General features: G+C 46.7%; 2 protein-coding genes across 10 annotated transcripts in view; one reads left to right on the forward strand and one right to left on the reverse strand.

Annotated features, from left to right (window-relative positions):
• Mad (mothers against decapentaplegic homolog 1) overlaps nt 1-16,820 on the reverse strand; it is a 33,617-nt gene extending 16,797 nt beyond the window's left edge. For 2 of the 9 annotated variants that reach the window (XM_077663182.1, XM_077663181.1), the window contains exons 1-7: nt 16,667-16,820; nt 11,706-12,008; nt 10,323-10,494; nt 9,439-9,702; nt 8,795-8,887; nt 604-825; nt 49-209 (exon numbers count right to left, since the gene is read on the reverse strand). In XM_077663182.1, coding sequence (XP_077519308.1) covers nt 49-209; nt 604-825; nt 8,795-8,887; nt 9,439-9,702; nt 10,323-10,494; nt 11,706-12,008; nt 16,667-16,687 — 1,236 coding nt within the window. In that variant the 5' untranslated portion in view covers nt 16,688-16,820. Of the gene's footprint in view, nt 1-48; nt 210-603; nt 826-8,794; nt 8,891-9,438; nt 9,703-10,322; nt 10,495-11,705; nt 12,009-14,531; nt 15,236-15,326; nt 15,662-16,666 lie in introns of those variants that run through there. The other 7 variants (XM_077663180.1, XM_077663179.1, XM_077663188.1 and 4 more) reach the window with 4 other exon arrangements.
• LOC144129990 (uncharacterized) lies at nt 16,686-26,966 on the forward strand. Its single transcript, XM_077664039.1, has 4 exons — nt 16,686-16,925; nt 19,343-19,531; nt 24,917-25,293; nt 26,162-26,966. Exons 1-4 carry the CDS (start codon nt 16,686-16,688, stop codon nt 26,724-26,726), a joined length of 1,371 nt encoding a protein of 456 aa, XP_077520165.1. The 3' UTR covers nt 26,727-26,966.
• The last annotated feature ends 670 nt before the right edge of the window (nt 26,967-27,636 follow it).

The following is a 27,636-nucleotide window of genomic DNA, read 5'->3' on the forward strand; positions in this document are numbered from 1 at the left end:
TCTGCCACTGCCAGCAGAAAGCGAGAGCGTACACCATCTGAAACTCACTCGGTTGTTGAAAATCTTCAGGCTACAGCCCGACGGAATCTTGCAGACAGTGGTCGGGTGAAATTGATGCGAGTGGTTGCAGTTTCTGCTCTGCACGAAGATGGCACTGTCACTCAAACACTCAGCATACACTTCACCTCCAACATAGTACAGATGAACACCTGGAAAGAACAAGATTGCCACAGTAAACCAAAAGAGGCCATAGTAGACCAAAAAGATTGCCATAGTAAAGGAATATGCAAGGCAAAAGATGAAGCCATTCACTTGGACATCCTTAGCAAGGGCAAAACAAAAAACACCGAGTGAAAATGCACATCTGCTCCTTTCCTGTCTGACCAAGCGTTCATCAGCTGTGTTGCAATGAAGAGCATATACGCTCACGTTTCCACAACAAACTGCCCCAGCTCCATTCTCATTACAAATCAGGATAAAAAGTGCACTGCAACACCACTTTTCATGACTAGCCTATCATGCGTGGTTCCTTCAAACTTGAAAGATTTGCACATCTTGGCAAAATCCACTCAGCTAACGCAGGCAGGAACACAAGTCTCTCACCTTTGCCAATGTGCCGTCGCGTGTTCTCGATGGTCGAGTTGCGGTTTACGTTGGACAAGAGGCCAAGGCAAAAGCGGTTGTTGTTGTTGGAGGGGTCAGTGAAGCCGTCGATGACGATGCTGTGATTCTGGGCGTGGAAGATTTCGCCGACCCTCGAGTTCAGCTCATAGTACGCAATGGTGCACCAATACTGAGGCTCCTGGTAGGTGACCGGGGACACGTCTGCAAAACAAAGCCAAAAACAGTTATTAGCTGATGGTGATTGCCCCAAATAACCAGAGGGTTGTGAAATACCACGAAAAAAAAAAAAGAAATGTGAACGAACAGGATGCACATGAGCGTACTAACAAATAAAGTGAAATCGGGAGATACCTCTCTTCGCTGAACATGTGTGCACTTATTCAGCACATCAAAAACATAAAAACAAACAAAGACACAACAATACTGCATACTTAAGGTAAACTAAAAATCAGAAGACGGATGCTATGTACAGGATGTACAGGAGATAAAGGAGAAGACAGATTGAAGTACAAGACGACCATTCTTCCGTCTTTTACTTTATCTTAAATATACAGCATCATCATGTCCTGGCTTGTTTTCAGGTTTTTGACACGTGCTGAATAGATATGTGCATGCTCACTGAGAAGAGGTGTGATGTCTCCCAATTTCACTTCAGCTGTTAGTGTGCTCATATTCATCCTGTTCTTCCTTGTGTGCCATATTTTTATGCGCTGTATTGCACAACGTATTACCAAACTGGCCCAACGTTCTGCATTACTAACCAGAGGAAAAAGACACTCCCCACACTGAATGCACTGATGTTTTTATATCATGGTTAAACACCTGTTGAGTGCTTTACCCAACATCCTGCATTTTACGACAAGTTGATGTTGACATGATGATAGCACATCATGATAGTCACATTAATCACACCGTTTCATTAAAGCAAAAAGCTTGGTATCCATTACCTGAATCCCTCCCTTGCCAACGATGGCAAAAAAGTTAATGCATAAAAGAAAAAGGGCATGCGTATGAAATGAGCACACCAGCACCTAAACCACTGCAAATGAAGGCTTATCTGAAAATCCTACTCAGCGAGGCCTCTTGGAGGACACACACTACTTTGAATAGTGACACAAACCATGACTGAGGCCTCCAGTTTCCCGCAATTCCGCAAAAAATTCTGGACTTGAGCTTTTTTGCAAAATTGTGTTTCAGCAGCCACATTTTCTTTTTATGCTACTAGAGAGTTTTAGTTTCACATATGTAGAGACTTCACATACGTAGAGCTCTTACGGGTCACCAGTGCGCATGCGCAGAATGCAAAGGGTATGCAAGAGTCTCACGTACGTACGTGAGATTCGGATTTTTAAGTTGCGGTTTTTGCGATGCTTGCGTACGTAGCGTTAAACAAACATGGTGGCACCCTGCCCGCCGCTTCACAGCAATAACAGCTTTGTCGCTAATCCCTCGATGCGATATTGTGTTCTAAACTGTTGTATTCGCCATCGATTTGCCCATTCTTACCCTCGCATAAAGTTTCAAGCGACAAATAGCTTTTGTTTTTCAGATATAAAGGCGATTTCCCAGCTGTTAAGCCTAACAAAGCAGCGCTCCGACACAGTTCGACTAGCTTGGCTTTGACTCGCCTTGTCTTACAGTGGCTACAGCAGTGTCTCCATCTGGCAGTAGATGGCGCTAGGAAGAACGCGCGACGTCTGTCGCAAAAGTGCAACTAAAAGGGTTTGAAACGACATGCGTGTATGCTATGTAGACTTCTCATGTTTGTGTACGTGAACTCTATACGTAAACAAAACACAAAAAACTCTACTGTTCTTATGGATGTCAGTATAATAACAAAATGATGAGAAAATGGCTAATTTGCCTTATTTGCATGAATATAACATGGGGGAGGGAACTATTGAGGCTAATCATGGCTGACGGCGCAAAAAGAAAAGAGAAATGGCACGCTAAAATATGGAAGCAATGAAAACATCGAAGTTATTGGAGAGGCAATGCTTCAGATGTGCACTCCATGATCAAGTGCAGCAAAGCCTCTGATGAGTTAATGCAGCAGGCCTCCAACACAGTCGCCGTCATCGGTAGAAGTGCGCACACATTCAAGTTTTCAGCCTGTGTCAAACAATTACCAGCCTAATAAATTTTACATGCCCAGTATTTATAGTGACCAATTAATTCAGACTGAACAGTTCTCCACGTGCACATCGGCTCTGAGATTCACAGTAAACGAGCTGCAACTGACGGCAGTACGGCAGCTGAAATGTGAAGCATGCCTGTGCAATACAGTTTGTTAGAGGCACTGTGAGCCCACCAGGCGCCTCCATTATCAGACGGCAGTCAGCACTGCCACGTGACGAGTTCTGTGTCCTCGTCAGAAGGGCCCCCCCCCCCCGCCGCAGCACAGAGCCCAAAGGGAATGTCTGTCAGCAGCATTCTGCTGTTCAAAGCTATGGAGTATCAGCCCATAAAATGTGTTGAAGGGAAAACGCTGTGAAAAGACACAAGTTCTTGAAACGTTGCACAAACCAAATTCATGACTTGAGCTGATTGGAGTGAAGCTTCAGCCAGCTGTGTCACACAGGCACACATAAATGTGCTGTCAAAGAAAGCTTATGAAGGCCAATACTTCAGCACTTACACCTTAAGTTTATGTTCCATTACACCGCTATCCTTCTGCAGGCAGATTACTGCTGAAAACTGCAGCTGCACTGCATTTTCTTGTTCGGGGATTTTAATTACCCAGACATTGATTGGCTGAACCTATGTTCACATTCATCTGCCTCTAATGAGTTCATGCAGCTAACACTCGACTTTTCTTTTGTTCAACTAGTCAATGCTCCAACACGCGATGCTAATATTTTAGACCTTATTTTATCATCTGCTCCCGAGAGGGTTAGTGATATATCTTATAATGACGGGTTCAGTGATCATCAGCTTCTTCAGTTATCGATTAATGCCCCTTATTACTCACGCCGCACCCAACCAAAACAGATTCTAAATTACAGGAAGGCTGACTTTGATGCTATTAATCGTTGTCTCGAGCATTTCTCCGAAATTTTTGTGCGCAATTTTTCATCCCGGTCTGTTAACGAAAACTGGACTTTGTTCAAAGAAAAAATAGCGAAACTGGTGCGCAAACACATTCCGAGAATAACATTACGGGTCAACATATCTAAACCTTGGTATAACAATTCCTTACGAGCATTGAAAAACAAGAAAAAACGTCTTTTCAGAGCCGCGAAACGATTGCGCACTGATTCTGCGCATGCTGAGCACAGACTGTGTGAAGCATCATACTGCCATGCCATCCGGAAGGCCAAACATAAATTTTTATCACAGGACCTTCAATCGCTTATAAAAAATAACCCCGCAAAATTTTGGAAAACAATTTCCCCGTCACGCACGTCGGACACCATTTCATTGCTTGATGAAAACAAATGTCCAATACCCCAACAGAACTGTCCAGTCACGTTTAATGACTACTTCACATCAGTATTCACTACCGAAGACTATTCCAACCTACCTCAACCCCAAGAACTCAATTACCCATTCATGACTACAATAGATATAACAGCAAAAGGCGTAGCGTCTCTAATTAACAGTCTTAAGGTATCAACTTCCTCAGGGGTAGACGGAATAAATACAAAAATTCTCAAACACACCATACATCCATCTAGTATCATTCTGTGTCATATTTTCAGGCAATCTTTAGCAACCGGCGAAATTCCTTATGACTGGAAGATTGGCAAAATAATCCCCGTTTACAAATCTGGCGACAAAAACACAGTTAGAAACTACCGCCCCATACCACTAACGAGTATTCCATGTAAGTTACTTGAACACATCGTTGCATCTAACGTCGCGCGCCATCTCGAGAACAATGATTTCTTTTTCCCACGCCAGCACGGATTCAGAAAAGGGTTTTCCTGTGATACACAACTAATTGAACTTACCAGTGATTTATTCAAGAACATGGATGAAAACTACCAGACTGACTGCATATTCATTGACTTTTCCAGAGCGTTTGACCGTGTTGCCCATTGTCGCCTTATAGCTAAAATATCGTCGCTTAATTTAGACTCGCTAACTGTCTCCTGGATCCGGAACTTCATATCTTTTCGTAAGCAGTTCACGGTAACAAACAACTTTTCATCACCCCTTAGTGACGTCACTTCTGGCGTCCCTCAGGGAAGTGTTCTCGGTCCCTTATTATTTTCAATTTTCATAAATGACCTGCCATCGCATCTTACATCATCGGTCCGACTGTTCGCCGATGACTGCATAATTCATCGCCAAATCCGCTCAACCACTGACCATGCAATTCTTCAGCAGGACCTTGAATGTGTAACTAACTGGTGCACATCATGGCAAATGACACTTAATGCTGACAAATGTAAAATCATGACAGTTAGCCGGAAGCATTCAAACTCGCTATTCACTTATTCCCTTAACAGTGTCACACTATCCCGCACGTCTTCCTATAAATACCTTGGCGTTTATCTGACTTCAAATCTTTCTTGGGCGGAACATATTCAATGCATAACTGCTAAAGCATCGCGCACGCTTGGCTACCTGATAAGAAATCTTCATAGCGCACCTGTTTCTACCCGCAAGCTAGCATACTTAACATTTGTCCGTCCCCAACTCGAATATGCATCAGCAATCTGGTCACCACATCAGGCTTATTTAATTCATTCACTCGAAGCAATTCAGAACCGTGCAGCGCGTTTTATTTCTCACGACTACAACCGTCATTCCAGCGTAACAAGCATCAAGTTATCTTTATCGCTAACAAGTTTACAGACACGTAGGGATATCGCACTTCTTTGCTTACTACAGAAACTAATATACAGTCGTCACGCGTCCACACTGCCACTTACACGCCCAATGCGCACTTCACGTCGCCTACATAATAATCTTAGCTTCCAACGTCTATTCGGCCGAACACTCGTGTTTAATTCTTCTGCTTTGCCACGTGCTATCAAGTGTTGGAATGGCCTTCCGGATTGCATTGCTACCATACGTGACCCATTAATCTTCAAAAACGAATTGACCACCTTCATGCATCCATGATATTGTACATAAATTGTTTTCGTATGTGTTGTCAAATCCATGCAGTGCCACTATTTGTTTGCTGTTTTTCCTCTGTGTCAATATATTACGGTTTTTTTTTTCATGTACGGTGTAATCATTGTTTGCAGTCCAATGTATTTGATATTGTTTATTTTTTGTTCTTTCCACTTTGTACCATCTTTTGTCTGCTAAATATTGTAACCCCTCCCCTCACTCAATGTTCCAAGTGTGGAACCTGTGAGGTATTTGTATAAAAAATATAAAAAAATATTACCAGCCCATGTTAACATGACACCATTGTTGCTTTTGAGTGCAATGACTCTAAGGAGGCAATGCACTTTCCAGTAACAGCTATCCACAAGCAGCCTGCAGCATGCCATGATATGTACACCTATTCAAGCCACCACAAGCAGACAGGTTTGAGAATTACACACTTGCGGAAACCACTGCCTTGCACTTGTAGCTTCCACTTTGCTACATGAACTTGTGATACGGAGCATAAGTTTATCCGACGTTCTCAATGTCTGCACACTGACGAAATTCCAAAGTAATGATACAATCCTTGTATCTCAAGCGAGCCAGAAAATTTGGCCTGCACCACCATTATTCTGGTGGTTTCCACTGCTTCATTGAAAGACTGTGTTCAAGCTTTGCTTTGGACTTCTGTGGCAGTTGTATAGGATTCTGCAGTGGTTTTTCATCATCCTTGTGACTGTGTGTCCAGGGTCTTTGGCCTATGCTTGACCGATAGGCTCGGAGCTCGAAGCTTACAGCCTCAAATTTACTGCCCCAAAAACTTGTACCTGAGCATAGCCTACTATCATGCCCGGTCATTGCAGCTGAGATCAAGGGATGCCGACTGTCACACTCATAGTCTGGGATGCCAGCTCCTCATCGCTGCGAGCACCAAAACTAGTAAAAAAAATCTAGGCATTCGCCACATTGGATGAGGCGCTCGCATCGCAGACTACCCATTCTGCACGTCGCACTTGGTTTTACGAGGTGACCTCAGCTTTTCTCGGTTGTGCACGCTTTAGTGGTGCTGGAATGATACCTTAGGGAATAACACCTGAACAACAATTTACCCGACACCGCATACTGTCTTATTTCGGTTTTTGTTAATTGGTGCGCACCGCTCGACCACTCTACAAAAGGGTGATGCAGACCGTAAATGGTTCTTCCATATATGCTCCTTACCCGCAAACAACTTCCGTCATTTTACAATTTTCTGGATACTGTATGCTGGGGCACTACGAGGTCACTATCCTGCACCACAGGTCTGAAATGTGTGCTAACCAACAGCATCAATCACTTAGTGACACCAAGCAAGCGTCGTGTTACCATTCCGCTGTTGCCCAGCATACTGGCGACTGACTGGCACTGCAACGGTACCGTTAGGCCTAATGTGGTCCGCAATGAAGCCGCAGGGAAAGCACTTTGTAACTAGCCACCGCTTATCATAAAAGCTTAAAGTTGCTACCTGCTACTGCTGACAGGCACTTAAATCTCATTAAATAAGTCGAAAGGCTACAGCATTATAACAGCGTTAGCATTATAAGAGCGCTAGCTCTTATTCATCATGCTTCTCGATTTCTTCGGTGTGAAATTTTAAGTCCGAGGAAATCAAGACGGTGGCCCCCTAGTAAATCAATATAGCAACCCAATTGGTGATTGATTGGTGAGGTCACTGATTTTGTGACGTCATAATTAACTAGTCAGGTGACTGTGTTTAATCGCTTATATAACTCAGTAATTAATGAGGTCATCATAATATGAATTAAGATATTTGGAATCTTTTAATGAGTAGAATACATTAGACACCAATATTAACTAATGAAGTTAATATTTCGTTATGGTTATGCTTAGATTTAATTGCTTATAATAAACCGATGACGTCATGATCTAACTAATGCCATATTCGTAACGGGATCGATGAGTAGACAATGTTAGACACCAATATCGCCTAATAAGGTTAATATTCAGTTATGGTTAGGCTTAATATGGTGGCTGTGATGGCACTCGGCAGCTCACAATTTCATACCTCATGGCGACCGCGCACCTACCACCTTGAGGTAAGGAAAAATGGCCCTCCAAAGAGTCGCAAAACTTTTTCGGCCCAAAGTGGTCAAAAATATCCGGCCTCAAGGCGGTAGGCGGCCGCTCGCCGTGAGGTATGGAAAAGTATCCTAATCATGTGGTAATACATCGCATGGACGATAGATTACGCTACCAAACAGCTAACGCTCGTTACTTCAACGTCTTCCAGACAGTGGCAGCATATTTTTTTTTCGGTATAACCACTGACTAATTACTGTATGCGAGGGTGAACCTAGTACAGGTAATCCATTGCCCAGGTATCAGCTCCTGTCGGGGCCAACTAGCTGCGTCTGCAATAAAGTGCTAATCGTAAGCGAGAAACTGAAATTAACCACAAGTACCGCTTTTATTGAACTCTATGCTAGCCTTGGCGCCACCTGGCTATTCATGTTGGTGACGCGAAAGAATATGCGATGCTGTGCTCTTTCTTAACCAAAGCACGGCCTTCTCGGAACACAGAGTACGAGCTGTTCGAAAAACCGTTGCAGGCTGTCATGTGCTGGATAGCATCACTATGCGCACATGTCCTCGCATTAATTCCGTTTCTACTAGGAATGTCAGCGGTGCCACTGAAAGTGCAAAGTCACTTTGACAGCCGTTTTTGGTGAAATCACAGGAGATATTGAACTCTGAGGGCGTATTTGGACGCACATAAAAAAAAAAAATCCGCTGCTTATTTGCAAAAACTTTACTGATACGGAACCATGCACCGAGAATTGTCCATTGCAGGGCAGTGGGGGAATAAATAATCGCATTGCTTTATACGCTTTAATGACGGGGAATCAAAAATACTTCAATGTGGTGGAAATTTTGTTGTAACAGGGGTTGGACTAAATTTGGTGTACCCGAAATGACCTGCTCGCATACATGCACATGCACCAACTCTCTCAGTCAAGTGTTATATCTGCACAAAATATGTGTTTCAAACACCACACAAATTACATTTACCATTCATATTGCATACGCTTAACAGTATTCAACTCTCATTTGTTGCACATACCAGGAGGAACAGTCGACGTGTCCATCGACTGGGGCTGGTCATCAGTGGCAGATTGACTGTCGTCCTGAGCTGAGTAGGCAGGAGGTGGAGTATCTGCTGTGCACAGAATGAACAGAAACGGCTGATCAGTTATGCCCACAACAAGACAGAGACCGAGGCAGGCCTTTCATGCTTCCTAGCGTACTGAATGCCACTAAGGCAGGGACAATGCAGCATGTACAATCCTATAAATGTGCAGCCAATCACATACACACATGCTACTCCTTTTAACCTTCTTTTTGACAGCATGCTCTCCTCTCTCCTTAAGCAAGGAAACCAATAAATGTTGAATTTACAACTACCATGTTGTAGCAAAAGCTGTTCTAATGCAACAGGTGAAGGACTGGTGAGGGATTAAATAACTGCACACACATGCAGAGAGATGCAGACAGCCCACGGATTTTGTGGGGAAAGAGGCCTATACTGCTAACGCAGTGAAAGAAACGAGGTCCAGCAAATGGGAGCACTTTGGGACCTTTCTAAAGACCAGTCTAGAGTAACCCATTAACCCAGCCAACCAAGAGCAGTCCAACTGAACACTGAAATAGACAAGTTCAAAGTGGACAAGTATACAACCCAAGAACAAAAGGTACAGGTACACTAACCAGGCAGTCCAAAGGGGCTGTTAGGTGCAGAGCTGCCAATGCTGGGGCCTGGAGATGGAACACCCGCAGCAGATGTGGTTCCCGAAGCAGCAGATGTCCCTGTTGTGGCCGCAGCCACTGAAGTGGGCGAGCTGAACCCTTGTGCAGAGAAGCTGACGTTGTGCGGCATGGTGGGCTCGGGCACTTGCTGGTAGACAGACGGGATCATTGCATGGCCCCCTGGCGGGTACTCGCTGTGGCGTGGAACGAGGACTGGCGGAAGGACTGCGCAGCAGCAATGCATATTGTTGATCCATTACTAGGGCTCTGTTTGTCCGTACAAATCCGGTAAACTCTTTAAGAAACAGTCACGAGAGAATGGTAGCGTTGACATGTCCATTCAGCTTAGGAGAAAGGAGAAGGGATGATGGAAAATGGAAACCAGTTTAAGAAACAATCATTCAAAAGGAAAAAGGAAGAAACAAAATAAACAAAAAAATGGCTGAACAAAACAGCAAAAGCCCAAGATGATAAAAGGTTTCCTTGCCTAAAAACGCAGCTATGGGAGACACCTGCAATTTATACTGGCACACTATTTCTGAAGACAAGGAAAGCAAAAGCGGCTAAACGTAGTCAACCACGACCATACATCAAGAGTTCGTGTCCTTGGCTTTACGGTTCATAGTTCTTGCGAGCCGCCGCGGTGGCTCAGTGGTTATAGTGCTCAGCTGCTGACCCAAAAAATGCAGATTCGATCTCGGCCACGGCAGTTGCATTTCGATACAGACGAAATGCTAGAGGCCCGTGTAATGTGATATCTCAGTGTACAGGCATGTGAGATCTCAGTGAAGTGATGATGCCATAATACAATGAAAACATTCCAGAACAGCTTAAAGATGAATCACCTGGACTCTCCACCCTCTTGTAGTGATAAGGGTTGATGCACACTTCCTTTTGCTTTGCTGAAAACGGGTACTCGCAGCACTCGAGAGGTTTCAATTCATGGTGGCTCTGTAAATCCGGCCATCGCCAGACCCGGCAATATATGACGTGAGGCAGGCCTTTTCTGTGTGAAACCTATGGGGGGAAAAGAAAAAGGAAAAGACAAGGTTAACGTAAGAAATGAAATTTGTGCATCACACAAGAAAAAACACAAAAGATTCAGTCGCCAACATGCACCCATCACTGCTTGAGCAGAAAACAGCAGTTAAAGCAACCATAAGCTGGTGCAATACGAGGCAACTTGCATCATCCATGAAGTTTCAAAACCACCAATGACAAGGGCTATCATGCAAACATAACCAAGTACAGAGAAACATAAAGCTACTATCTGGCCCGTCTAAGATTCAACTAAGGCATTGCGAGTGATTAAATAAATATATAAATTGAAGAAATGAGCACAACAAACACTAGCACAGAAATTGGCTACACCAATTCAATATATGCTGCCCTAAGAAAATGAACATTTTTAGAAGAGGCAAATGTTTTAGGTACCACTGCCGTAAATTTCGGTTTTGAAAAAACTTTTGACCATCCAAACTAACAATATCCACTTGGTGCATCGAATAAACGCACAATGCCACAAAAGCCTGCACCCGATAATGCCCATTTACGTGACATCGCAAGCAGACAAGGTGAGCAACGAAAAAAGACAAATTCATGACACAGCAGAGAGTGAAGGAGCAGGCTAAAGATGTGACTGTTATGAAAGCAATGATCAGGAGGAAGAAGAATTCCTATGAAAAAGAATGACATGCCGTTGGACCTCCCAAGTGACTAAGACTATGTGAAAAACCTACAGAAGTAAAGCTTTTGCAGTAGGTGGATGAACTCTTCAGCAATATGTAAAATGGTGCTGAATTTAAAAGCTACAAAGATGAGTGGCAAAGCCAAGTTCAAGGAATACAGAAGCCCCCCCCATGTTTCCTAAAGAGGTTACTTTCACAGAAAATGCTGTTTTTATAAGCTAGAGAATGCCAAGAAATGAAATAGAGGCAATGCTGCCACACATCACCTTCAGCAACAAAGCATGGTCAAGGACATTTTTGTTAGCCAATCTCGAAACACAACACCATCAACTTCAAGGCGGCGATCACAGTGCCCCAATGTACTCAACACCATCAACAACACCAAAGTTCGAATTGAATAGTGAGAAGGAATTGCTGCATTCATAACTGCAACTTTCTCACCAGCAAATGTCAACAGAGGAACAGAAGTAAAAAAATCTAATTTCACCAAGAAGAATAACGAAACAGAAACTGAAAGAAGGAACATCACAGGCAACCTACCTGAAGCCGGCCGTCAAGGGACCTCGGGATGGTCACACACTTGGACGGCTGTCCTGGGCAGGAGAGGGCCTTCTCAAGGTCTTCGATGGCACCTTTTCTTTTCTTCAGCTTCTTGACAAGTGAGTCAACAGCCTTCTCAGCCCACTTCTCTTCTTCATCACCCTGCTTCCAGCCCAGTAGCTTCTTCACGGCGGGGCTCGTGAAGGAGAACAGGCTGTTCAGGGTTGACATGGCGTCCTCCAGCTTGTCAAAGGCCCCGCCCCCGCCACTGCTGGGGCCGCTGTACCCGTTGCTCACCATGCTCTGCAGAGAAGAATGAAAACTGTGAATGCGAAATCCATGCAATGGCATGTAACTACATTTCTGTCACCAGAACAAGACCATGACTGTTAGAGACATGCGAGCAACACTATGTAGATTTCCTAGTCTTGGTTCTCCTTTCCCAGAGTGAGACTTCCGAGCTCATCTTTCTGCACAGCGCTACGTCATTGTGCACACTTTATTTTGGTCCACTGAAGAATACGAGGGCTCATTAAATATCAATATCGTTCTCTCCTTCATTGACAACAGTAAGCATAAGCATATGTTAGCTTTTGGTGGCCCAACATCAATGACGCTAGGCAATGAAACTTTGTGAAGTTGTTAAAATGCTCTCAGCACAACATGGAGACACAGCGATATAACAGAACAAGCGCTGCTTTTTAACTTGTAGTCGATAGTTTTGCACTAATTGGTGCTACACAAAGCAAAACTTAGCTGTACCTGACCTGACTGATAAAAGGACTCCTGCACTTACATAAAAGGTCAACCATTCAACTCAGTCTTTAATGTCATCATTCAAAACCTTCTTCTGGACACTACGAAGTGCTTGCAACTTGCCAGTGCAAGTTGAAAATAGCAGCATGAAGAAAAAGAAACTAATTTGGTGCTATTTCAGTTCAGCAACATATACGCGCACTTCAATTCCTCGTGATACACGTTCTATTATGATCCAATTTTATCTCGTAGGCATACTTTAGGATGGGCGACTCTCCTACACAGAAAGAGAGCCTCTGCTGGAATGGAATGCTGGGACGAGTAAGAATTCTTGCTGACTGCAATCTATTATAAGGACACAGAGTACAACTCCATCTGATTATTGTTCTCAGTGGAAATTGATTCCCTGGCTTTTCCTGGGACTGCTGACATTTCTCCAACAGCAAGATACATTTATGGCTAAGAAAATTTAATTTCAAAATTTTTCCACCCCTACGTAAAGTCTACATCAAAAAGAGCTGGTTGCCAGAATTTTGAAATAACCAGTGGTGCAGCCCAGCCTCTGGGATCTGCGCTCCAAAAATCAGTGTCAATGAGTGTGATTTGCTTACGAAATCAGCCAGCGATGGTCTTTTCTAGCTGATAAAAACTCCAGTTTTGATGAGAGTGACCTCTTTTCGATTAAAACACAGTATACTATCAATAAAGGCCAACTTCCAATAAACGCTCAGTATCCCTTTAATATATGGTAGCATTATTAAATTTATCCATATCATCCCAATCCAGAAACAGCCTTGAAGTAAAAGGCACTAATTACTGGAAAAATGCTAAGAGGCAGGCTATCAGAAGATCGAGTACAAGGCAGTGCAGTTGTTGAAAAGGACTAAAAAGTCCACATCAAAACATTTTGCTTCTTCAGTGCAGCTGAATAATGGCCCCACTGCAATTAATTATTTCCCCATTTATTGGGTATGAAAAGTAGTCTTTTGAACAAATATGCAAATGAATGAATTCATATTTCACACAATAGCATTTTAATTAGCATTAGGCATGACAACACAAAACCACAAGCCATGACTGGGCTAGACTGACATGACACCATTCCAGCCTTTTTTTCCAGTTTTAATCATTTTTTTTCTTGTCACAGGCTCACACTGTTATTCAAAACTCTGCATACAGAAAGTACCTCATTTTATCCTGCTCCAAGTTATTTCTCAGATACAATTTATAACGTAGCGGCATCACTCACAAAGCAGAAAAAAGCATAGCAGGCTGCCCAAGGTACCAAAATTTATGCAAATTTCTCTAATAGGGCATGAGCCAAGGCAAATGCCGATGCATTAAGGCTTTTTTTACTATCAAGTTCTTTTAGTATTACCTGCTTCGCAGGAGTTCTTGCGTTTGCACCAGTAATGACATTTTTAATACACTCTGTTATAGGTGAAATTTACACGTCCGACATTTTTTTAAAAATAATGTAAACTAGTACTGGGGTTGAGAGTAACTTTCATATTACTGGCACATGCCAGGCATTCCTTCATGATCAACACACAAACAAACCCTCCTGACGATCATAGCCATGCTCCATCCACATGGACAATTACTGTAATTCTTGTTAAAATAGTCACAATGCACATGTATGAAAAGCGGTTATGTTGACAAAGCCATCACATTAAAGGTGATGAGCAATTCATAAACATGACACTGGATACACAAGCCATCAACAAAAAGTATTTCCTCAACTATAAACTGGCAGACTAAACAGCCACACACTTAATTTCTTCCAGAAATACTCCTTAAGGAATGAATGGCCTACTACCATCTACCAGACAGGTGGTACGTAGGCGATACCTAAAGCTAGATAACACTAAAAAAAAAAAAGCCAGGTGAGCACATGTTCGACATGGTGATAGAGAACTGCATGTATAAGCAAACAAGTGCTTTTTCCGGAGCTGAGAAGCACCCCGAAACTTTGAACATCAACACATTTGGCAATGAACACAATACGTCGCGCTACTTTCCGATTTGCGGTGTCAGCGCGTGATGCTCGCAAGCCGATCACAAGCTCACCGATGGTACGGCGTTCCAACACACGTGATCTTGTCTGACGCAAATGAGCTTTATACGCGGGCTGCTGATCAGTCCCCCGGGTATGACCGAGTCATGGGGTACGGTATTTCTCGCGAGCAAAGAAACACGTTACAGGCAGTCGTGTAACAGCTGCATTCGCGGATAGCAGGCGCGCCGTCATGTTCCGCTCTTCACAGGGGTCGATACTGGGGAGAGGTTGCGCAACCCTCATCATCGAACGCTCGCGGGAATTTCCCGCGAGTTATGACTCATGATGGCAAATGAGGGCTCGGCTGGGGCTAGGCAAGCTAAACATAGCGCGGCAAAGGTGTACCGAGAGTAAGTACGTCCGCGATCATTGCTAGAGCATTTCTGCCGCACGGTTCATTGGCGTTGAACTGAAGGACGCTCGAAATCACAACAGTTTCTCACAGGCCACTTGAATAAGAATGCTCGGAGAAGAAGAATACACGACTGCCGTTAACATCTGGAGAGGACCTGCTCGTCGACAGCGAGACAATTGCAGTGCGTTGCGACAGAGCCAATCATTCAGTCTTTCCCTTCGTAACGCGTGAAAACCGGCCAGTTAGGTCGCTCTTTCGACCTGGCAAATGGTCAAAAGCCGAGGGACTAACACCTTCGGAAGCACAGCAACAAACGAAACAGCAGCTGACGACGGCGATCTACGTCGTGTCCAAGTGGCATTGCAGCAATATAAGTAATTGACTATTTCTCTTAACACGTTACGGAAATAAGCCTATTTTCAAGCCAAGGCAAGTAACAGATGAGACTCACCTGGATACATAACAAGAACAGCCGAAATAAACAAGAGGTCTTACAGCGCTATTTCCATTCAGAACAAGTTAAAAGGCAACGAATTGGGGTCACAATGTCCGAATAACTGTAATACCAGTCACAACACATCAACAATTTGGCGTCAAGGAGGCGAGCATTTGTTGTCGTGCTACTCCGCGTGAAATGACGTTGATAACTTCACTGAAACGGCCAGTGTGGGATGCAAGATCGCTGATACACTCCTTGGCGAGTTACATATGGTCCGCAATGTTGACGCTGCACAACCAAACAGCCGACATAGCGCGACAGAAGCGCTGCATCTGAAACTACTTTTTTACGCGGAAGCGCCACCGACGACGAAACGGAGAAATGTGGCCTTGCTTGGCGTCAGCAAGTCTTCCCCGCGTCATACCAACCGCAATGTAACCTTTCTATCTCCGCGATTGGTGACCAGCCGTCATGACACTGTCGTAAGCACTGTGATGTTACATAGTCATGCAACCACGGCTGAATTTGTTTTTCGTCGCTTATGGCCTTCCTTTGTCATGAATAACGACCTCACCAGAACGTACGCTTTCCCGAGAGAATATAAATCTGGCAGCGGCGTTTGCTCCCGTGCCCTTTCGTATACGATCGCCTGTATGGAAGGGAGAAATTTTACGATTACAACGACTTCAAAGGAAACATTCATTAGCATTATTTGATGTTGCTCTTAACGTGTTCCAACAGTACCTTCGTTTGGCGCCAAAACCGAGCTTCGGTAACGTAATCTCGCGCTCGCTGAAATTTATCATGTTCGCGGAAAAGCCTGGAGTGGCAGATAATCCAAGTTACGCATTCTGGCGGCAGATGCGCGCTCAGTCTCCTTCGCCAATTCGAAGACGACGCTCACACAGCAGGGCCGTTCGCGATGTGAGCTGTGAGCGGTGGGGACGCCTCTCCGGACATACTCGCCCTTTCTTTTTATTTACATTTGGGCACCGCCGCGCTCTCTCCTGGAGTGTGCGGGACGCGACAAAAGTCCAACACCGTTGCAATCCAGCGTGGAACACAAACGAATGAACGTTACGCGGTCAACTGTCGCGTTTGAAAGGCTACGATAGCAACTGGCTGTGGATCCAGCGAAAACCTCGCCTGTCAAGTACAGCATGGTGGTAGTGGCTGTGGCTCCGGCAGGTTTAGCGAATCTCGCGAGCGTTCAAATTCTAAAAGGTGCTGGACGCCGCAGTCGAATGTGGACACTGCCTAGGTGTACCTCAACTAGTAATATCGCGGCGCAAATAGGTGAGAGCAACGAAATGCGACCGATGTTCAACGAAATAAAATAGAAACAAACTCGCCTGTGTCTCCATGGACGTCATGTCGGAGGGGACGCCGGCGGTGCCAGCGGAGCGACGGTCCGAGGAAGGGAGAGGGGTGCGAGAACGTAGTTCGACCGGCCCTCGGAGGAGGGTGGTGGTCCGAGAAGTAAAAAGCGCTTTTGTGCTCGCGGAGAGAGGGGGAATTCGAGAGGGGGAATTCGAGAAAGTGGTGGGTGTGCTGGGCTCGCTTGCGGGCGCTCTCCCTGCAACGGGGCTGCGGGAGCTGGGGTTTCCAAAGGTACGAGGGAAGCCAACCTATGACGCGATCTTTTTCCATTTTTTCCTTGCGTGTTTTCCTTACTTCCGCGCTCTAACTTATCTGCTCGTTTTATATTCATTTTTGGTGGAGTGTACGAATTGCTTTTAGCATCATTCAGGGGAAATTTCATTCTGAAGGGAAACAGTGATGGTTTCACCTCAGTTGTTTACGTGATAAACTCCTCCTTTTGTCGGCGTCAGGAGTATGCAGGGATTGTCTGAATTAGCTCCCTAGTGTGCCGAATAAACGAATAATAAAAAGCATCTTTGCCGTTCTGTACGGCTCTTAATTATCTTTATATCTGTTGTAACTTCCTCCGCTCTTCGTTTAACATCAAGGAGCTTCGCAAACACTAATAATATCGCACTTTTGCCAAGACGATATTATTGTGCACAGAGATTGAAACAAACAAAAATGTTTTTTTTTCTTGAATAAGCTTGGTGGGGGGGGGGGGGGGGGGGGGGGGTCATTTTAAGCCAACGTAGGATACCTTTGTTGCCGGCACAGTCTCTTATCTCAGGCTCTCCTCTCTAGGTACTGTTATCGCACAGCTAAAGTTTCTGCTTGTTTGTTTCGCTCTGCTGTGTGACGCACGATGAGCAAGTCAGTGACGACGACGACCTTTTCTTCGAACCATATATACTTGTAAGAACAGCGAATATGTAAGTTAAAACTTTTCGGTTTTCATTTCCGAGCACAGTTTCCTTTTTTTTTTCTTCATTTGGCGTGACGCATTCCTGTGCAGTCAAACGTCAGTTCGAGTTTATCTTAGCTTTATTTTCGGCTGAGCATTCAGCTTATGCCGTGTGTGTGTGTGTGTGTGTGTGTGTGTGTGTGTGTGTGTGTGTGTGTGTGTGTGTGTGTGTGTGTGTGTGTGTGTGTGTGTGTGTGTGTGTGTGTGTGTGTGTGTGTGTGTGTGTGTGTGTGTGTGTGTGTGTGTGTGTGTGTGTGTGTGTGTGTGTGTGTGTGTGTGTGTGTGTGTGTGTGTGTGTGTGTGTGTGTGTGTGTGTGTGTGTGTGTGTGTGTGTGTGTGTGTGTGTGTGTGTGTGTGTGTGTGTGTGTGTGTGTGTGTGTGTGTGTGTGTGTGTGTGTGTGTGTGTGCGTGTGTGCGTGTGTGAGTGTGTGTGTGTGTTCCTTCTTCAGGCAAATCACGTATAGCTGTGCTAGAGAAGGAAATGCTGTCGCCAATTTAAAAAGTAACGGAAGTTAAATGATGGAACCGTTTGACAGAAACGCAAGTACAAGTTGATTTCTAAAAGGCAGCTTGCCTCATCCAATCGCTGGGCTACTACGCAAAGTTGAGCAAGAGGGCGGGGCATCCCGCGGTCAGCGTGTTGACAGCGCTAGAACTGCCGCTAACCGTCCTGCATAGTAGTCGGAACATGCCACTGTCCTGAATCACTTGAGTACATTGTTGCGAGTGTCGTTACATGCAGTGGAGAAACCTACTTAACCAAAACTGAGCAGCTGATGCCAGGGAAGACCGCAACGCCAAGCAGATGACATTTGGCGACACGGGGTGGTAGAGCCTCTCAGTCTGTAGTGGCGTGGAAAGTAGCAGAGCAATACCTACACACACAACCGCGCTACTTACAACGGAACGCCGTCAAACTACGCTCATATGGCTGTGAATTTTCTCTTTTGACTGAGTAACTCCTACTCTATTATGGTCAGCTTGCCGGGGTGTGCATGTCAAGGATGCCGACCTTTTTTATTTAAACCGGAGGTCAGAAAATTAAATTCAGGGTACTTTTATCGGTTTAAACCCGCCGCGGTGGCTCAGTGGTTAGGGCGCTCGGCTACTGATCCGGAGTTCCCTGGTTCGAACCCGACCGCGGCGGCTGCGTTTTTATGGAGGCAAAACGCTAAGGCGCCCGTGTGCTGTGCGATGTCAGTGCACGTTAAAGATCCCCAGGTGGTCGAAATTATTCCGAAGCCATCCACTACGGCACCTCTTTCTTCCTTTCTTCTTTCACTCGATCCCTCCTTTATCCCTTCCCTTGCGGCGTGGTTCAGGTGTCCAACGATATATGAGACAGATACTGCGCCACTTCCCTTCCCCAAAAATCAATTATTATTATTATTATTATTATTATTATTATTATTATTATTATTATTATTATTATTATTATTATTATTATTATTATTATTATTTATCGGTTTAAACCGGAAAGTCCAACCCCTAAGTAATAGTTGTAGTACGGGACCTTTTTTTCAGCCATGATTTACAGGCCGAGCATTTCGACCGCCTGGAAGACTAGTCGACGCTGTTCTTCCCCTTCAGCGCCAAGCCAGTCCAGCCAGGTGCAGTGACTGATAAGAAAGGGGGATAGGAAAACGACTGCTGAGACGCCGACAATGAGCTGGCCCATCTAAAGCACCTCTGAGCCCATCAGCTCGCCCGCGACACTCGTTACCGGGTGCCGTTGATCCTCTGGCTCAAGCCCTCGGAGGACGGTGGAATACGCTCCCTGCGCCGCACCATCAAGGAGATCTACCTCGAACTCTGCCTCGACAAACGCCTTTACCCTCCTCTTCGTCCATCACTCACCGTGCCGGAGGCTCGCCTTCTTCGGCACATCCAAGTGAATGCAGTCATCACCCCCTCCCGCCTCTTTCATCGACCGGACCCCTCCTAACTGCCCGGTCGTCTACATATGCGAACCTAGCCCATTGCCTCTTCTATTACCCTAAGTATAATTAGGGTTCTTCGCTTTCGGGTTTTATATTTTTTTTCAAAATCGAGGGGCAAAAATCGGGCGCTATTTTTCAACTCGATAATAGGGGAGAAATCGGGTTTTTCGTGGAAACATTATTATTAATTAATTGGTTTTGGGGAAAAGGAAATGGCGCAGTATCTGTCTCGTATATCTTTGGACACCTGAACCGTGCCGTAAGGGAAGGGATAAACGAGGTAGTGAAAGAAGAAAGAAAGAAAGAGGTGCCGTAGTGGAGGGCTCCGGAATAATTTCGACCACCTGGGGATCTTTAACGTGCACTGACATCGCACAGCACACGGGCGCCTTAGCGTTTTGCCTCTATAAAAACGCAGCCGCAGCGAAATTCGTTTTTTTTAGGGGGGGGGGGGGGTGAAATTTACGAACTGTAATAATTTATTCGATTTTTTTTTTCAATCGAAGGGTAACAATTTGGGCTACGTTTCAGGCTGATAAGCGGGAAAAAATCGGAGTTCTCAAGAAAATATTTCGGAATTCGGCGTTTCTTGACTAATTGATAATTACTAGTAAAGAGCCTGGACCAGTTTTGGGACATGAACATTTCATTCACACAAGCTGGTCATCGACTTTTTACACGTCCTTGTTAGCATACCTAATCATCTGCATGCGCAGCATTTTGGTTTCAATATGAGACCTGTCCGGTCTTTGGAGGTATCTCGGCTGAGAGAACGCTCTCTCAACGTCACAGCTGCCATTAGCTATTTGCATGACATTGTCAACGCGATATTTTCTAGCCCGGGGTAGCGCACAGTTGCGTCGTGCGTGCCAATAGTCCACGAGTTCAACACCCAGCTGTGTTAGTCTGGCTGCTTTCAGCAAGTACTTGTTAAACTCGCGAAGTGGGTCTACATCGCCGATCACGGAAATCAAGAGAGGTCGATAGTCATCAAACGACTGACTCAGCAGCCCCTTCTGCAATGGATCCAATACGGCTCCCAATTTCTATAACGTCAACTGGTTTTCGTCTCTGTCCGTCGGTCACCTCTTGCCTGTGCACCAACTGGGGGCAGAGTAGTTCTGGAATAGTGCCAGAAATCGGGGGGAAATCGGGATTTATGCGATTTTTCAGGAATATGTTTGGGGTGCAAAAAGTATAACCTCGAGTCGTCGCAGAATGCCTTCCCCCTCTCCCATTGCCATGTTCCCTCGCTGTTGCCTTCAGTTGCGCGCCGTCGGTTCTCCCCCCTCCCCCCCTTCCCTTCGTGGCGGAACGGGCTGACGTCACAAAACAAAAAGTTTGCGGCATTTTGTGTCCAAGCTTGGGCTTCGACACGGCATGTCCTGACCCACCAAGCAACGCACCTCCCCATGTGCCTCCAAAAAGGGTGGAATGTCCCAGCCCCTGTTCTAGAGCGTAGAGGCAGGACATATACACAAGCAAAAAGGCGGTGCTCCCATTAATGGTCTAGAAACGTTCTTTCGGGAGTGTGAGGCAGCAACACAAAAAATGAGTCATACCATTTTCGTCCCGGAAAGGTAACTGGGTATACCTTTTTGGGATTTTCAACAAGAAATAAAAATCGGCTGCTCTTTCTCTTTTCTCTCTCCCTCGCGCCACAAGCTGCGAGGTGAGAAGGTTTTGCTCTAGCACTCGTCCTTTTGAGAGATCAAGCAGTTTTGTTCGAGCAGCCGAACGAAGCGGTTAATCGCGCATCTCTCTCGGCGCATGCGCTTCTTGCACGTGGGCCGACGGCTCCCTGCCGCGGGCAGGCGTCGGCGATCACCAGCGTGCTCGTCTTCTAGCGGTTCCCCTGCTGCCGCCCAATATCAGCATGGTGTGGCGGTCCCTGCAGGCATCTCCAACTATCGGCAATCCTCGCTGCGCCATTTTCCAGCAGAGGTGCAGGAATGGCCTCCATGTCGCTCGCCCGACTTCCTCGCTGGGCGGAGGCCATCTTGCCCCCCCCATGCGCGCAGCCCCCAGCCGTTCGCATGCACTGAAGCCCCAGCGCGCGGCAGCTGTTGCTCTCATCACTGGGCTGTCTTGGACTTCGTAGCTACGGATTCACGGCAGCTTTCCCGCCCACCTCGGCGTGCCCACACCATTCCTTTTGGAACTTGTGAGGCGGCGGTGCATCGCAAGTCCCTTGCGCAGCTTCACGGCTCTACTACATGATGCTACTGTTCCAGGTGGCGTTCGCGGCGTTGCAGTTCGTGGCAATGGGCGACTCGTAGCACGCACTCTGCATTCCTCAGCGCGTCCGATGACTGCAGCGTGCTGTTGGTGGAAGCGTGGCCGTCCACTGCGGTCATCGGTGGGAGGGGCTTTCGAAGACCCAACATCCTCTTGCTGCGAGTGCCAATGGATTAGCCCGTTCTACCTCCTTCGCCGTCGCCCAGCTATCCTGTCGCAGCGTTGAGACCGCGTTGCTAGTGACCCCCCATCCACACCGAGTTGTTTGTGCCCTGATATCGCCTCCCACACCAGACTCTGCCGCGCGCGCGGTATGCTGGGTGCGGCGCGCCACGGCTCCTACCTCAAGAGTTCTCATCCCCTCCACTTAGTCACAAGAAAATCAAACTCACAGGATCATTACGTGGGTGTAACGCGTGTGTCTGAGCTTTCGCTGTGCGGTGAGAACGCGCAGGACAGAAGGCTGCGGGGAATTCATGGTTGCAGGTGTTGCAGCCTTCTATTTCATTACTGGGTTTCGGTTGGCAACGTCGTAAAGGTGCGTTGGTTGGGTACTTTTTTTTATTTTCACCTAGCTGAGCTAAAATTATTTTTTTTCGTTTTGATAACACGACGCTGAAGTTTGCTCCGAGACTAGTGCGAGTGTCAAAGTGAGGGGTGGGGGGGATAGCCCACCGTATAATTAATATCCATGTCAGTTTTTAGAATTTCGAAAACGCGGTAATTACCTTGGCGCTGGGGCCCAACGAATTTTGACTCTTTCGATGAGTTACGTTCACTCTAGAGGTTGCTTCGCCTGCAAGCTTCTCGAAAGCGCTTGTATTTTGGCGTGGTGTAGCCAAAATTTGCTGGGCCACAGTGCTGAAGGTAACCGCGTTTCATGAATTCTAAAAAATGATATGCATATCTTCTTACGTTGAGCTACGCGCCTCTCAATAATTAAGGAGCATAACAGTAATAGTTAATGTTAGCTTTTCAGAATTAGTTAACCAGCCTCTAGTTAGCACGTATTATCGGTATTCTGATGCGCTACACCCCGTGACGATGCCACATGCTAAAAAAGCGCTCTTTTTACTCAGAAAGCCTATAATTAAAATTATGTATAATCTTAGGTGAAGTCCAACATTCAGCAGAGGTTCCAATGGGCCAGTTTACTAAACGTTCTACTCACTCACTGTATCAACTGTCACGGGTTCCGCTACCGGCATCTGCCATCGATACTTACGCACCTGAGTTATAGGGAAGCGGAAATAAAGGATAGCAGGCAGAATAGAGAAATGAAATGAAAGATGTGAGGGGACAGGAAGAGAGGAGAGGTAATATACACAAACTATTTGCACAATAATAAATATGTACAGGTTGCGCGTGTGATTTGTTCATCAATATACACATATGCCGCCGCGGTGGCTCAGTGGTTATGGCGCTCGGCTGCTGACCCGAAATGCGCGGGTTCGATCCCGGCTGTGGCGGTCGAATTTCGATGGAGGCGAAATTCTATAGAGGCTCGTGTACTGTGCGAGTCAGTGCACGTTAACGAAATCCATGTGGTCGAGATTTCCGCAACCCTTCACTACGACGTCCCTGACAGCCTGAGTAGCTTTGGGACGTTTAACCCCGATAAATCAAACCAAACCATATATATATATATATATATATATATATATATATATATATATATATATATATATATATATATATATATATATATATATATATATATATATATATATCGGTCCCCTAATCGAAACGTCGAGTCAAATAAAAATGTTTGATAACGAAGCGTATACTTCGCTATATACTTTGTTAAGCAGTCAAGCACATCTTGTTCTCGCACCCACCCCCCCCCCCCCCACATACACACACACACGCACGCTTTACCTCTAGAACAGTTTTCTGAACGTTACGTTCGATGTAGTATTTCTGTGTCCAAGCTCGCCATAAGCAGTTCCGCAACGCTCCGATAGCGTTCATTTTGTCGTCAACACGAACTTTCACAAGCGAGCACGAGCACCATCGTGCGGGCGCACGGTCAGTGCTGCTGGCTCGTTGCGTCTTGCTTCCGCAGGAGAATCAAGGAAGGAAGTAAAGCGAGACAGTCCGATTGGGAGGGGCAAGAGAAACGAACCCACCGAGGCGGAAAGCGAACGCGAAGAAAAACACTGTACAGAAAAAAGTGCGTCCGCTTCCCCGTGGCCGAGTGTCACCCGAAGCGTTCACGCCTCGCGGCCACGCGCCGTTACAGGGACTGCTTACACACAGCCTTCCTGTGGCTGCCGAAACGCCAACGCAGTGGAATGAACCATGGCGAGAAACGCACGGCACGGCGTGCCGACTCGCACGCATGCACTCGCCGCTCTTATTAAGGCGTGAGGCGGCGCGCGAAGGACCAGTCAATGGCTGACACCTGCTGGCCCGGTTTCGAACGAGCGTCGGGAGCGATCTTCTACTTAAGAGGCTAACCCCACCGCGCGCCCGCGTCTAGAAGCTGCTTAGGGCCCTCGCGAACCGTGCAACGGCAAGCATGAGCGCTGGACGCCGCGGGATAGGCCCGTGGTACTACTTGTTTAGGGTGAGTGTGCTTCGCCGCTGGGAGGCGTCTTCTACGTGTATAGCGCAAGGGACAACGTCGTAGGTGCACAGTTGCACCGCCCTAGGTAGGCTTTGCCGCCTGACGAGCAGGAGTTCCGCAAAGCCAACTTTACAGACATCAAAGAGGATCACGTTTAGCATAGACCCGATCGCTAAGTTCATCGGTGACAATGCTGAATAACAATGACTTTGTACAAGGATTCACGCACACGAGCACGCAGAGAAGTTTAGGTCCACTATTTGTACTGACCTAGAACAGTATACCGTGCAACGCCTTTATCATAAAGTTAGCACTTGCCACAAAAGACAATAAGTGTCTAGACATCATTTCGCCAAGCGAGCGGCGCATGATGTTTCTTGCACATATGCTTTCCCTTCGGCGGTTTTATATGGCAGAAAATAATTTTCAATGGGCATTTTCACATGCTCAGTTTAGGCACCGAGAACTGCAAGGCGAAGATTCTGGGATGCGTTTCCTAGCGCTAACTGTTGCAACGCGCGTTTCACAGGTTCTCGCTCTCTTGGTCGTGGCCGCAGAGTTCACCGCGAGGTCACTTGCGGACCAGGAGGCCAGCCAACGAAATGGTTTAAAAAAGGCTACCAGCGGCCAAGGACAAAGCGTACCGGGAACGTGGGACCTGGCGGCGACCCCCGGCGATGGCTTCGAATTCGCGCAGGCCGTCACCCACGAGGCCCCTCTCAGTGCCACAGGGAGCGAAGAGGTGCTCAAAGCCGCCTCCTCATCCCAGAAGATGTACAGGACAGAGAAGGCTGTCCCGTCTGATCGGAGCGGTGAACGTTACTACGCCTCGGCTACGGACCATTACAGTGGCGGCGGCGGCGGCCATGGTGGGAGTCCTGGCTTCGGCTTTCCACACGCCATGAGGTTGGTACAGCCTTGCAGACGATGGAGCGCGGCGGACGCGTCCTTCCCTCAATTCCTCGTTTGCATGACTGTTTTTATTGGGGTTTAGATACTTTGCGGGCTCTGAAATTGTAATCGGTCCAGCAGCAGAGCAAGTGCATTGCATAGCGCAGCTTGGATTCCCTCGACCATGCACTGTTCTGATTTGTTGATGCTGGAGTTAGGTAGCTGTCACCCTAGGCTAAATCTAGATGTAAACATAAGGTCACTAAGTATGATTTCGGCTAGCCACGTATAACACGTTGAAAGGAGCCCAACATTCTCAAGTAAATGCGGTAGCGAATAGAGACTGAGCCGGCAGCAGAGTAAGAATAGAAGTAGCTTATGTCGCAATGCACGGTATGACGGCCATTTCATCGGGCGCATCCAAGGGACACGGGTTCCTACTCCGCCTACAAGGCAGCTCGGACTTGAGCTCAAATATATATATTGATGCAAACGTCTATCGAAAAACATAACCCATTAATCTCTGCACTGGACTTAGCCACTTTTTTTGTCCTGAAGGAAGGGCACTCCTTATGATGAAACAGCGCTTATAACGTGAGCCTAAACAGAATTATGTTTTACAATGGTTCTATAGTGGACACACAAATAGCAGGTTGCGTGCAATTTGAGGGTTTTCTAAATTCGTTTTATGTTCATCTGAGGTCTAATACATGCATTTCCTCGCGCACCATGCTAAAATACATTGGCTCCTCATCAAAACTTTGCTCCCTTCGGTTTGGAGGAGCATACGTTCCGAATAGGTATACAGCCTTTACTTCAGTGGCTCTGCCACAAGCCTGACATTGCAGACCCCTGCTATGTTCTGCCGTTTGCCTCTCCACAGACACTTCCAGTACGGCTCGGGACCAAAGGGGTACAACACACAACGCGCGTACGCCTACGAAAAGGTCTACCCGGAGCGCACCTACAGCACCAACCACGCCACGTCCTACGAGAGACACTACAACGACGACGATAACCAGGGTCGGCCCAGGGGCCACGGCTACGAGACGCGCTACAGCAGCAGTTACCCCGTCAAACCGAGCGGATACGGATACCGCCACAGTGACAGCTACGGCTCGGACAAAGGAGGGAGAGGCGGTGGCGGCGGCGGCAGTTATGGGCCGAGTCACTACGGGCCCAGGGGAAGTGAGTACGAATCGCGACGCTACGATTACCGCCCGACGGCGTCGGCCACATCTTCGGGCAGGCGCGGAGGTGGCGGAGGTGCGGGTCCCAAGATCAGGCGCTACGTCTACAAGAACCCTCACGACCAGAGCACCACGCGCGTGGTGGAGATGCAGTCCGGCAGCGGATCTCCGCCATGGGCCGAGTCCAGCGTCAGCCAGCACATCTGGAAGCCCGGTGGAATGGAAGACTTCGTGGCAGGACTGATTCGCAATGGCTGATGCCGCCTTTGTTTTTGTCATGCCTGAGTGTGTACTACGTGGGCGAGGCAATATAGAGGGATGTATATAGCGGGGGCAGCTGTGTACTGAGCATAAAGACGTAATATCCGTGTCCGCTGAGGTCCGATGGCAAAAAGAAATATTTCACTGGAGGCAGACACGTTGCACGTCCTGTCGGACTAAAACCTCCTCATAGAGCCAGCTTGCGTCGAATACAGGGACGGCGCCAGGAAATTCGTAGTGGGGCGGCGCAGAGAGGGAGAAAGGGAGGGAGAAGGGGGAATGGCGTGTTAAAATTAGGTAAGTAGGATGCCTCAGTGCTCCTTGGAAAAGATAAATAATATGAACAAAATGCAGAGGCGAGAGCTTGAATAATAATAATAATAATTGGTTTCTTGGGGAAAGGAAATGGCGCAGTATCTGTCTCATATATCGTTGGACACCCGAACCGCGCCGTAAGGGAAGGGATATAGCAGGGAGTGAAAGAAGAAAGGAAGAGAGAGGTGCCGTAGTGGAGGGCTCCGGAATAGTTTCGACTACCTGGGGATCTTTAACGTGCACTGACATCGCATAGCACACGGGCGCCTTAGCGTTTTGCCTCCATAAAAACGCAGCCTCCGCGGTCGGGTTCGAACCCGGGAACTCCGGATCAGTAGCCGAGCGTGCTAACCACTGAGCCACCGCGGCGGGTACGCCAGAGCTTGATATTTCCGTTTATCAGCGAGGGGGCTTAACAGGAACCGCATTATTAAAAACGTCTTTGTCAGCGTCTCATGGCAGCAGTTGGCTAATTTTTGTGTGGAACGGCAATTTTTTTTTTTTTTTGGAGGGGGGGGGGGGGTCTCTTTGGCGCTGTCACTGGTCGAACAAGGTTGTGTTTTGCCGCTGAGAGGGAGAGATAAAACGTTTA

Source organism: Amblyomma americanum, chromosome 4 (genome assembly GCF_052857255.1).
Source record: "Amblyomma americanum isolate KBUSLIRL-KWMA chromosome 4, ASM5285725v1, whole genome shotgun sequence".
NCBI lineage: Eukaryota > Metazoa > Arthropoda > Arachnida > Ixodida > Ixodidae > Amblyomma > Amblyomma americanum.